We start from the raw sequence: 12,478 nt of genomic DNA, 5'->3' as shown, positions 1-12,478 counted from the left end.
AAGGCTGGTGGAGTGTTAGGATCTGGGTGACCAAAAGCCAGGCCAGGCAGTGCCTGCAGAAATGTCAGATACAGCTTTAACTGTTCCCTGACCTCTGTGATGTGTCACCTGTTAACTTGATGGAATCTACAACCAGTTGGGCAGGGGCCTCTGGGTGTGCCTTGGAGTAGACCTGCCCCCTGTGGACATCCCATCCCATGACTAGAATTCCCTGTAAGAGGAGGAAAGGGCTGAGCATCAAGCAGACACCCCTCTGTTTCCTGACTGAACCTCAGCCTTCTGCCTCTGTGAGTTTCCAGCCTTGGAGAACCACAGTACAAACCCCTCATTGTTTCAAGCATTTTGTTTTGTTTTGCTTTAGAGCATTTATTTACTCAAAGCAACAGGAATAGAGATCAAGACACTTTCTGAACTGGAGAAACCCTAGATTGAACTTTTATGTTATTTTATTTTTATCTTTAAAAATATTTCATATGCATTTTGTTTGTGTGTGCATTTTTCGAGACAGGGTTTCTCTGTGTAGCTTTAGCTGTCCTGGCACTCATTCTGTAGACCAGGCTGGCCTTGAACTCCGAGATCCACCTGCTTCTACCTCCCGAATGCTGGGATTAAAGGCGTGCAAGCACCACTACTGGCCTACCTCATATTCACTTTTTTCTAAAAAATATTATTTGTTTATGAGTTATGAGTTTCTTATGAGTACACTGTAGCTGTCTTCATATGAGCACACCGGAAGAGGGCATCGGATCCCACTACAGATGGTTGTGAGTCACCATGTGGTTGCTGGGATTTGAACTCAGGACCTCAGGAAGAGCAGTCAGTGCTCTTAACTGCTGAGCCTTTTAAGATATGTGACCCTGTGTACCCTGTGTGGGCAGTTGAAGGAGGCCAGGAGAGGACTGACCCGGAGCTGGAGTTATAAACAGCTATGAGCAAACCGCCTGATGTGGGTGCGAGAAACTGAACTCCGGATCTCCGCCAGGGCAGCAAGGGCTCTTAACTGGAGAACCATTCGTTCCTCTAGCCCCTAAGATACTTCATTTTACCTTGCTTTGTCTTTGTTACACTATCACTGACAAATTCCGCTTCGCTTTCCCACGCACAAATAAAAATAACTAACTAATTAAACTGACTCTGACTTTATATCCACTCCAGGACTCTAGAGAGAGCTGCAACGCGCGAGCGAACACGCACACACATTCCAAGCCTTTCTAGGCGCTCCCTCATATCTTTGGTGTGGGCGGGTTTCCGTCATTCCTCCGGGGCAATGCTTTCTCCGGCCTACAGAGGGCGCGCATGTGCAGAGAGGCCTAGCGCGCGCAGACGGCGTTGGAGGGTGGGGTGAGGGGAAATGGGGGCGTCACCGGAAGTGCGGCCGCCGCGTAATATCTCAGCTGCGCGTGCGCGCTCGCGGGCCGAGGTGGCTCTGGGGCGGGGGCGCAGAGCTGGCAAGTTGATTTGGCGGTGGCGGCGCCTACCCCCGCGCGGAGGAACGAAATCGGTTCGGCGACGCCGGCGGAAACCTTAGTTCGAGCGGGAAGCCTGACAGTGGCAGGCGGCATGTCGGTGGCGGGGCTGAAGAAGCAGTTCTACAAGGCGAGCCAGGTGAGGCAAGGCCGGGCGATCTGGGCTCGGGCCTGGTTTTGGGGGACCGCGGACGAGCCGAGTTGGCTTCCCCTGGGCTGGCAGGGAAGGGGAGACCGGGTTGCCGTGCTTTGAAGGGGGACATTGGGTGTGCACGTCTAGGCGGCTCTCCAAAAGCTCTGGAGGGCCGGCGAGAGGGCTTTATCGTGAGGGGCTTGCCGCCAGGCTTTTACGACCTGAGTTGGATTCCCAAGACTACAGGATGGAAGGCGAGACCCCAAGTCTCCAGATTATGCGTCCAAGACTCTTCACCACATAACCTCAGGCCACAGAAAATGTTTGTCTAGGTTGTTATCCAAAAAAGAAAAAATCTTGGTTGGACACTTACCAAGTCTGCACAGGGCTTAGAAAAATATTCAGTGTTCCATTTTTCCTCCAGTGTCTCTAAGATGGATTAAAAAAAGCAAACCTAAAACACAAAAATAAACATTCACTAGGTGGTACACATTATTAATCCCAGCACTCCGGAGGCAGAGTCAGGTAAGCAGATCTCTGAGTTTGAGGCCAGCCAGGGTAATACGGAGACCCTGTGTCAAAAATGAAAGAAAAAAGAAAATTCTCTTGGTAGACACTGCCAAGTTGAAAAGAGACAGTGAAAAGTAATTTTCCAGGCTTCTGCAGTTACAAAATGTGACAGGTTTCTAAAACATTTAGAAACCTTTGAAAGGTACATTCATATAGCTATACTGTACTGTGGACTCCCGGGTACTTAGTGGTTTGGGTTTAGTGCTTAATCGGAGCATGACTCTGAACTGAAATTCTCCATTCTGGCTGTGTTGACATTCAGGAGTTCTGTAGGGTGGGCAACCTGGCCTCTGTTGCATAAACATTGAGAACCCTACCCTGGGCAGGAGCTCCATTCATCTTGACAACAGATGTCTTCAGACATCCTGTAATGTAATATCCCTCTGGAACTTCTTGGTTTGCTTTTTGAGACAAAAGTTTTGCTGCATAGTCCAGGCTGGCCCAGAATTTTCCATCCTCCTGCCTATGCCTCTCAGGTGCTGGGATAACAGGATGCCTTCCTGTGTTGAAGGTTTTATATTGCCTTGAACTCCTGGGCTCAAGCGTGTCTGCTCCCTCAGCTACTTTGGTGCTGGGACTAGGTTATTTGTCCCAGGTTTCCACTTGAGAAAATTCTTGTTTTCTCATTTGTCTTCTCTGTCTCAATCAGGCCAGAGTGGCCTCATATTCATTATTCTCCTGTCTTTGCCTCCCGGTGCTGATTTACAGACGCTTAACCACCAAGCCTCACTGTCGGATCAGTTTTGTAAGATAAATTCCCCAGAAGTGGATTGCCAAGTTCATGATCGAGTTTTCTGTTGTCTATCTTGGTTTCTTTTCTCTGCCTTTTCCTCCTTCAGATTGCTTGATCAGTTTTGCTTGCTTCCCCCTTCCCCCGCCCCCATCTGCCTATCACTCTGATTTGAAGGATGTGTGCTGGGGTTGGAACCCAGGACCTCACCCACACTAGCAAAAGTTCTACCCTGAGCTATGGCCCCAGTTCGACATGGATTTTACATGGGACAGGGAAGCTGGGCAGGCCTGTAACCCCAGACTCTCTGGCAGTTGAGGCAGGAGGATCAAAAGCCAAGTGAGTTTTAGCCACTGTGAGTTGTTTCAAAATGAAGCCTATGGAGACAGCCTGGCTGCTATGATACCCTAGAGGCATCACCAGGGTTGATGCTAGTGATGCTGGAGAAGGCTATCTTCTGTCTATGTATCCCTTCCAATGCCGCTCTCAGCTCAGGCCAGACCCAAGTCCAGGGTGTTGGAGTGGCTTCGCTCCCCTTCTAGAACTCCTGAATAACTCTCAAAATGCAGAGGACAGAATAGGGCCTGGGCTTCCTGGCTTAGCCTATACCCCACTATCTGATAGGCTATGACAGGATTTTAGCTGTGAGTTCAGAGCAAGCCTGGGCTTCAAAGTAAGAACTCTCATGTCACAAAACAATGGCAGATGATCTGGATATGTAGCTCAGTTTGGTAGAGTGCTTGCCTACCACACAGGAAGCTCTAGCTTTGTTACAAGTTGAGGGCCAGCCTAGTGTACAGTGTTAGTTCCAAAGGTATGTAGTAAAACCCCACTCAAACGAAATAGTTCAGAGCCTGCCACTTACTCATGCAAGCCATGAATCTGCAGGGAGGTCTATGAATATGCAGCTTGTTGCCCAGTGTCTGTTCCAATACGCCCCAGATGTGCTAATCCTGTGGCTGTTCAGTACAGTCTGAGAATCATGGGTGTGGAACTGGCTCTAGTAGATTCCACAGAGAGATGAGCAGCAGTGTAAGAAATTGCTTGGGCCATGCCTGTGAGAAAGGCTCTTCTTACAGTCTTAAGAGGCCCAGGCAGAAGGAGCAGTCAGCTGGTGCTGTCACCCAAGGGCTGAAGGAGTGGCTCAGCCTAAAGACAAAGACATCTGAGCTCTGTCTATGGACCTTGGAAGGAGGCTCGAGTTGGGGTAGAGAGGACTAAAAGAAGGAAGTGCAGGAATGTTGAATGTTGTCAGCAGTCACTCCCACATGGAGTTGAGAGCTGGTTGGACCTATGCAGTAGGCAAGAGACCTCACGTGCCTGAACTCCTTAGGGTGTGATGCCAGCCTGGGTTCTGTCGCAATGCCTGTGGCCAAGATACCACAAATGGAATTCCTAGAGGTCCCTCCCCTGCTGATTTCCCTGCAGGCACTGTAGGAGGGACTCACTGGGCAGCCACCAGACTCTTGTCCACTGGAGGGCCACTCATCCAACCTGCTTACAGACCTGGAAAGCTCAGCTCAGCTGAGGATCAATTTACTGTTTGGACATTCCAAGGTCCTGTCCCAAAGAACTCTGAGCTAGCTCTCAAGACTCGCACATAGATGGCCAATGGCCCAGCCTCTTGCAGAAGTTTTCCAGGTTCTCAGCATTCTACTCTTTTCCCCGGGGTCTCTCCTGTGTTTATTTCCTCTAAAAACACCTCTCTGGTAGGTTCCTGAGTCCCCAGATTATCTTTTTTCATAAGAAAGAGAAACCACAAGCCAGTGTGGCAGGGCATGCCTGGAATTCCTGTGTAAAAGTCAGAAGGGTTGTGGGTTCTAGGCCAGCCTGGGCTACATTGTGAAAGCTTGTCTTTAAAAAAAAAATGCGGGGTTGGGGATTTAGCTCAGTGGTAGAGCACTTGCCTAGCAAGCGCAAGGCCCTGGGTTCGATCCCCAGCTCCAAGGGGAAAAAAAAAAAAAAAAAAAGAAAGAAAGAAAGAAAAAAATATTTACATTTGGGCTAATTCACAGCTCAAGGTAAATTCAGCCGGAGGATGTGTGGCTTCCCTTTAATGGGGCTGGAGAGATGGCTCAGCGGTTAAGAGCACTGACTGCTCTTCCAGAGGTTCTGAGTTCAATTCCCAGCAACCACATGGTGGCTCACAACCATCTGTAAAGAGATCCGATGCCCTCTTCTGGTGTGTCTGAAGACAGCTACAGTGTACTTATATATAATAAATGATTAAATCTTTAAAAAAAAATGCAGGAGAGAGACTGGGGCTCAGTAGGTAGAACACTCATCTATTCTGTAAGGAAGCCCTGGGCTCCATCCTCAGCTCCACACACACTGGTCATCTGGAGGTAGAGACAGGAAGATCAGGAGTTGAGCTACATGGTGTGTGAGGCCAGCATGAGTTACATGAGACCCTGACTCAGAAAAGGCAAAATAATCCTCAGTTCACATTGTCGAGAATCAGAATGACTGGTTATTTCTGAAAGAGGAACTGGAAAGAGGTTCAGGGGTGCCAAGGCAAGGTATGGATGGAGCTGGATGAGCAACTGGGCTCCGACAGGTAAGGCTGTGGTACACTTATTCTGCTCCCCGTCCCCCCACCCCCCTCCTGGACCCAGTACTATCTTCACAGGTCCCCAGCTCATTACCCAGCTTTACAAATCTTATATAAAATGAGCTTGGGTTGTGAGGAAAGTTGGAAGTTTGACTTGTTGCAGTGGGGAAATAGACGGATGGTGGCTCAGGCAGCACAGGTCTTCTTACTGTGGTTCCCCTCTGACACCTCGCCCTGATGTGTGGGTTCTGAGGAAGTCAGAGTGCAGATGGAAGTGACCTGAGGCTCAGAAGTTTATTTGGGTGTCTTGATTGCTAGCCTGAGCTGACTGGTTTTCTGATCATTCTGTGGCAGCCTGGAGATGGAGTATAACTAAAAATGATGCTCATGTCTGCCTGGAAAGCAACCCCCACCCCATCTCCTTTTTAGCCTCCTTTGCCTTACAGAAAAGGAAAATTTGAAAAGAAAGATTGTTTGTTTGGTTAGAACTAGGAAAAAAAATTACCAACTGCATTTTCCAGTGACTGTGTGTGTGTGTTTCTAGAGACTGCCCAGTGCCTACCAAGTATCAGGCAAGTGCTTGTTGAGTGCCCTGTCCCCACTGCAGTGCCTAAGGCTTTCAGCTGTGCTGAAGCTGCCTATGTCCCAGCCTATTGGAGAAGTTCTAACTTCCCATAAGCCCTGAGGGCTGGGGGGGTGGGGACGCTGCAGACTGGGGACTGTGGATTTGGGGATATGTTTGGTGCTTCTCCACTGGAGATGGATACAGCTGGGTATACCCCAGCCTCTACTTTGATTTCCTCCACACGAGGCCATGCTTAATCTGTAAGTCCACCTGAGTTAAAACTAATCATGCTGGACACCCATCCCATCACCCCATACCTAGACAATACAGCCTGTGGCTTCACAGCAGTCCATGAAGATTATCACATCTTTTTTTTAACCCTGCCACCATAGTCCTGTTGTCCTACCTCTTTTGTCCCTTCTCTCTGTGCTTTAGTGTGGACTCTTCCAGAGAGGCCCCTGGTTCACATGCATGCATGCAGTGCACCTGCATATGTCTGTGTGTGTCTGCATGTGTGTCCATTCCCTTCCACCAAGCACAGTCTTTGACCCAGGACCCAGGACACGGCTACACCCTCTCTGCCACTCCATAGCCCATCTCCCTGGTGGAATTTGAAAGGCCACAGGAGTGCATTATGGGCGGTGGGGTGTAGAACCAGGCTTAGGCTTGACTGCTTGGCATCCCCAGCTCCAACTGCAGGCCATTTTATTTATTTATTGTGGGGGTCAACCTCAGGGGTTGTCCCTCAGGTACCATCCAACACTGGGACCTGGATCTCACCACTTTGACTAGCCTGGTAGCCCAGGGGTCCCCCTGTGTTCAGCAGCACTGGGATTGCTTGTCTGCTTATATCCAGCTTTTCACATGGGAACCAAGGATCAATGTAGTGGGCACCATACCAACTGAGCCTTCCTATTCCCTGTTTACTTATTTTTAGTTTTCTAAGGATTTTGTTTATGAGATGGAGTCTCATTCTATTACCTAGACTAACAGCAAATCCAAGCCAGGGCCATCCTCCTGCCTCTCTTGGCTTTCTGAATGCTGGGATCACAGGTATGGATGTATAATGGGCTGACTTGCCACCGTCTGGTGTTGCTGTAAAATTATTAAAAAAAAAAAAGTTTTCTTTTACCCCCACTAAGCCCAGCACCGCAGTGCCCCAAGATATCTGGTAGACATCTTCATCTCAGTCAGCAAAACCTCTCACCTGCTTTGCTCTAGCCCATATCACACTACCAATGGCCTCTCTCTGAGCCTGGCAACAATCTCTCTACCCATCCAGTTCCCAAGGCAGGCTGCCACCATGCTCTCTTTCTGTTCCAGTCTTCTCTTCCCTCAAACTTTTCTCCAGCCATCCTTCCTTCTCATCCGATGACAGACCTCATTCTATCTTGTACCTGCCTTCACCTGTATGACATCCTACAGTCTGGTCCCTTTTTGAGCTCTCCCTGGAAAACTGCAGCTGCCCTGTTCAGCCTCTCTTCTGCTGGGTGCTAACCCTGCTGCCTGGGTAGGGGCCTCTGCTCCCTCTTCCTGCCCTCTGCAGGCCTTGCATGCAGCTCTCAGGATGCCTCATCTTCCTTTTCCGTTCAGCTCCTAGAAAACCTGCTGATTTGGGCAAAGGGGGTCATGGGACACTTCCCAAGCACTTCTGGACCACAGCTGTGGCTTCCTCCCCGGCCCTGACTCAGCACCTGCCAGCAGACCTTTCCGGAGTACCCCCATAGCTGGGGTTCCTTCCCCGTTAGGTGACCCCTGAGTGTTTCTCCCCCTAACCCCCATGTGTGGAAAGGGTGGCTGGCCCTTGAGGACCAGTATGCTTACTCAGCATTTCAGGGTGACACAAGTAACAGGTGCTCTGCTGCCTTGTCCTAGGTCACAAGTGGAAACTGTTCCCCTGCTGAACAGAAAATGTGCCCAACTGTGTAACAGGTTGGGGTGAAGGACATGTCAGTGAGAAAGCAGATTGGTCCCAAGGCTTCTGGGCTCCAGCCTAGGTTTCCCCTAGCATCGAACCTCACAAATCTCTGCCCAGAGCAGTCCGCACAGTTCTGCCCACACCCTACCCAGGCTGTGCTATGTTCTACCCTACCTCTCTGTGGTGTCTCAGTGCTTGCTGGAGGGCAGCCCTCTGCCCATGAGCACCTGGCACCTCAGTCTCACCCTCATGGCATCCAGTGTGCTCTGGTATTGCCTAGCATGGTCCTGGGGGCAGGCTATGCCAAGCCATGCTTTGGCACCAGCTGAGAGGCACCACCAAGGTGGCCTTCTGCTCAAAGCTAAGAATGGGGCTTCTGCTCTGTGGCCTTCCATAGTCTCCCTGGCCTGACTTCTTGGGATCAGGTAGTACTTGAGGGAACTAGGTAGCTCATGGGTCCTTTGAAACTTGGCCAGGAGCAGGTCTAACTGGTCTTACAGACAAATTAGCCTGGCTATAGGCCTCTGGCCTTAGGATGTATCTCCAGGACCCAGGAGAGAGGCCTGCCAGGCTAGGCTATAGGAGGCTACAGGGTGTCACAGCAGCAACTGTGATCCAGAGCTGGCAGAGCAGCCTGGGATCAGCCAGGCCGCCTTTCTCCCAGGAGGGGCTAGGCCAATATGCTGGGACACACCAGTCTCCACACACCCCAGCTCAGGTCTCCATAAGTTAGAGACTACCTCTAGCCCAGAGACCTAATCCCTTGGTCCAGATGGCCTGGCTGCATCTCCTGTACTTGCTTGTGCTCACACTGCCTGCCGCTCCCTACAAAGCATCTGCAGCCACCTTGACCTCTAGGTCCTGACCTCCCATTCTGTCTGTGAGTTACTCCCAGCACCCACCACTCCCACACCCTCGCCCCATCTCAGCACTGAGTGTGATCCAGTTCCCTTTCCCTAGCTTGCCCACCAGCACTCACATGGACCTCTGCAGGAGCTCAGGAACCTCACCTGCTGCCTGTGCTGTGACTGTTCACTCCACGCCTAGCCTGACTGCTCTTCACAGGAGCGCTTTAGTTATTTACTTCTCAGTCTTAATCTAACCCAGCATAACTTGAATTCACGGTCCTGTTCCAGCTTCCCAAGTCCTGAGATCACAGCTGTTCACCACCATGTCTAGCCTAAAGCTCCATTTTAAATCTACCTTTAGATTCTTCCAGGGTGTGACATAGTGGCAGAGCCCCATCCCCAACCCCACAAAGTTCCCAGTGAGGGACTGGGGATGTGACCTAAGGGTAAAGCGGCCCCGCCTTTAGAATCTCCCTGTATGGGCAGGGGCCCTGGCTCCATCACCAGAACTGTGGAACAAAAGGCAGGAGGGGGATTCTTGGTGTTTTTGCTTGCCATGGTTAGGTAAGTGGAGTTTCAGATACCCTAGGGAGAGAGTGAAGAGTAAATTCTCTGATCCACAGTAGGTGCCACATTGTGGCAGGTTTGAGAACTATGCAAAACTCGGTCATGCCCAAAAGTTTTTCTTGCCCTTCTATAGCTGTAAAAAGTTGATCATGGGAATAGTGTCCTCTCTACATCACCTCTGGGAATCACCTGGCCCTTGGTAGTTTTATCTTAACTTCCTGGTGTCCAGCGTCACAGTTCGCCCCATGGTCTCAGGGAAATTGGAGTCCTTTAGGTTTAGGATTAAGTCTGAAGGCAATTGAAAACCTGAGGATTTGGAGACAGTGAGGTTGCAGGGGCCTGGAGGGAGCTTCTGCTGGCAACTGCCTTAAGGAGTGTCCAGACATCAGCATGGCCAGCAGGAACCAACTTGGCCTGTGTACTCCAAGACTGTGGGATACAGTGGCCACCTTCCTTCCTCAGTGTAAGGCACAGGCTGTTTTGATGAAATCTAGAATGAGTCCTGTTAGTTATGGACCTCACGATGGCATGGGGCAATATTAGCAGGAGGTGGCAGGAGGTAGACCCAGATGTCCATATGTGGTGGATAGAAACCTGCTTTGTGAATGAGCTGTCTGTGAGCTCAGATGCTGTCACCATCTGATCTGTCATTTGTCCTAGCAGAGTGGCAGTACATGGTCATCATGTGGCCGATCCCTCTGAGAGCCCTGCCTGCTTACTCTGACCATATCAGTATCTGTGATCCTAGCCTGGAAAATAGCCAGGTTATTCCATCGGTGTGACCCTATCCAGGCCCAGAGCCATAGGTGCAGTGTGTTTGAGCCCTTGTGGAGGGTGATATTTCAACCACCCTGTTGTGTTGTCCGTGCCCGTGGGCTACAAAAAGCTTGGGAAGCTCCCAGGTATAAGATCAGCCCTGTGCTTTGAGAGCACATGCTGCTGGCCCAAGAATGGGTCCTAGCACTCAGGAGACAGAGGCAGGAGGATCACCATAATTTGAAGACAGAGACCCATCTGTCTCCTGTGCTTGGCCATGACCATACTTGAACTCTAGTCACCCAGCCTCTATATTTCCTAGCTCCTTTGCCTTCTGTAGTGTTCTACTGCATCTCTGGGATAGGCACTCTGCCAGAGCTGGCACCTGGACCTGTGTTCCTAGTGGGGTCAAAGGCTGCTACTCTGCTTCTGGTACCAGCTCCCTAAGCCTCCGACCAAGTGGCACCGCAGCCTCATAGCCTCCCCACTGGCAGGCTTCAGTCAGTGCATGTGCTGACCCCTGAGCATGGTGCTCATGCACTTTTGTGTCCCGGGATGAGGAAATATAAACCTCACAAGCTGGAGAAGCTGAGCTGGGGGTGCTGGTGTGCTACTGTTGGCAATGACTGAAGGGGTCCAGTGTCATTCCAAACTAAGGGCCCTGCACTGGTGGCTTGGGAGATATGTTAAGTGTGACCTGGCCTCTGAAAGTCATCGTCATCTGCTTTCAGTTACTGTAACCACGTGCCTGGGAGAGGCAGTTTTGCCCAGAGAGGTTTGTTCTGGCTCAATTGGGAGGTTCCAGTCTCTGCCATGGGACTTTTTTGCTTTAGGGAGCCTACTGTTCCCAACAAGGGTGTATTCATTGCTCTGAGGACCAGGCCCAGTACCTGTGCTTTTAAGCCTTTAAAGAATGGAAGCCAGTTGTCTTTTTATTCCCCCTTTTATTGGATTTTTTTTTTTTACATTTCAAATGTTACCCCCTTTTCCCAGTTTCCCCTCTAGAAACCCACTATCCCATCTCCCCTCCCCCTGCTTCTATGAGGGTGCTCCCCCACCCATCTATCCACTCTCTCCCACCTCCCTGCTCTGACATTCACCCTACACTGGGGCTTCGAGCCTTGTCAGGACCAAGGGCCTCTCCTCCCATTGATGCCTAACAGAGCCATGCTCTGCTACATGTGCAGCAGGAGGCATAGGTCCATCCCTATGTTCTCTTGGGATGGTGGTTTAGTCCCTGGGAGCTCTGGGGGGTCTGGTTGGTTGATATTGTTGTTCTTCTTATGGGGTTGCAGATCCCTTCAGTCCTTTCTCTAACTCCTCCTTTGGGGATCCTAAAAGCCAGTTGTCTTAGGGTTTTACTGCTGTGAACAGATGTCATGCCCAAGACAACTCATAAAGAAAAGCACTTAATTGGGGCTGGCTTGCAGATTCAGAGGTTCATTCTAATATCATCAAGGCAGGAACTTAAGAGCATTCAGGCAGGCATGGTGCAGGCGGAGCTGTGAGTTCTACATCTGCATCTGAAGGCTGCTAGAAGACTGGCTTCCTGGTAGGATAAAGGTCTTAAGCCTACACCCATAGTGACACAGCTACCCCAAGGTCACACCTCCTAATAGTGCCACTCTCTGGGCCAAACATACAAACCATCACATTCCACTCTCTGACCTCCATAGGCTTGTCCAAACATATAATTCTATGGGGGGGAGGGGGCATACCTAAACATAGTATAATGCAAAATACATTTACTCCAAAGTCTCCATAATCTATAGCAGTCTCAACAATGTTAAAAGTTCAAAGTCTCTCTGAGATCCTTCCAATCATTTGACTGTAATCTCCAAAGCAAGACAGGAAACTAACTGGGCACACTCCAAACTCTGCATCTCCATTGCCCATGTCAAAGCAGTCTTCCGATTTCAACACCTTTTTATCTTTGTTAACTGCAACAAACTATTTTCTCCTAGGCTGGTTCCAACCTTTCCTCAACAGATAGCCCACGGGGTCTATAAGATAACTTCAATGTTACAGCTTCTTGTCTCAATGTCTGGGATCCACATATGATCTTCTGGGCTCCTCCAAAGGGCTTGGGTCACTTCTTCACCTCTACCCTCTATAGCACTCTAAGCTCAGGTTGATCCACCCCACTGCTGCTGCTGTTCTTGGTGATCATCCCATGGTACTGGCATCTACAATACCCTGAGGTTCCACTGCAACTAGGCTTCACCAATAGCCTCTCATAGGCTCTCTTCATGGTGCCAAGCCTCAAATCCTTTGCATGACGCCTTCAGTCCTAGACCATTAACTGCAGCTGAGGCTGCACCTTCACCAGTGGCCTTCCATGGTCTCTCACAGTGCCAAGCCTCAGCTGCTCTTC

General features: G+C 50.2%; 1 protein-coding gene across 4 annotated transcripts in view; it reads left to right on the top strand.

Moving 5' to 3' along the window:
* Positions 1-1,400: 1,400 nt before the first annotated feature.
* Sh3gl1 (SH3 domain containing GRB2 like 1, endophilin A2) overlaps positions 1,401-12,478 on the top strand; it is a 27,451-nt gene continuing 16,373 nt past the window's right edge. For 3 of the 4 annotated variants that reach the window (XM_087567834.1, XM_087567833.1, XM_087567832.1), the window contains exon 1: positions 1,401-1,605. In XM_087567834.1, coding sequence (XP_087423960.1) covers positions 1,561-1,605 — 45 coding nt within the window. In that variant the 5' untranslated portion in view covers positions 1,401-1,560. The remainder of the gene's footprint in view (positions 1,606-12,478) is intronic. The other variant, NM_031239.3, reaches the window with a different exon arrangement.

The sequence above is a fragment of the Rattus norvegicus genome, chromosome 9 (assembly GCF_021556685.1).
Source record: "Rattus norvegicus strain SHRSP/BbbUtx chromosome 9, alternate assembly SHRSP_T2T, whole genome shotgun sequence".
In the NCBI taxonomy this organism is placed as follows: domain Eukaryota; kingdom Metazoa; phylum Chordata; class Mammalia; order Rodentia; family Muridae; genus Rattus; species Rattus norvegicus.
Note: the sequence above shows the minus strand (reverse complement) of the source record. Positions and strands in the feature narration are given on the sequence as shown.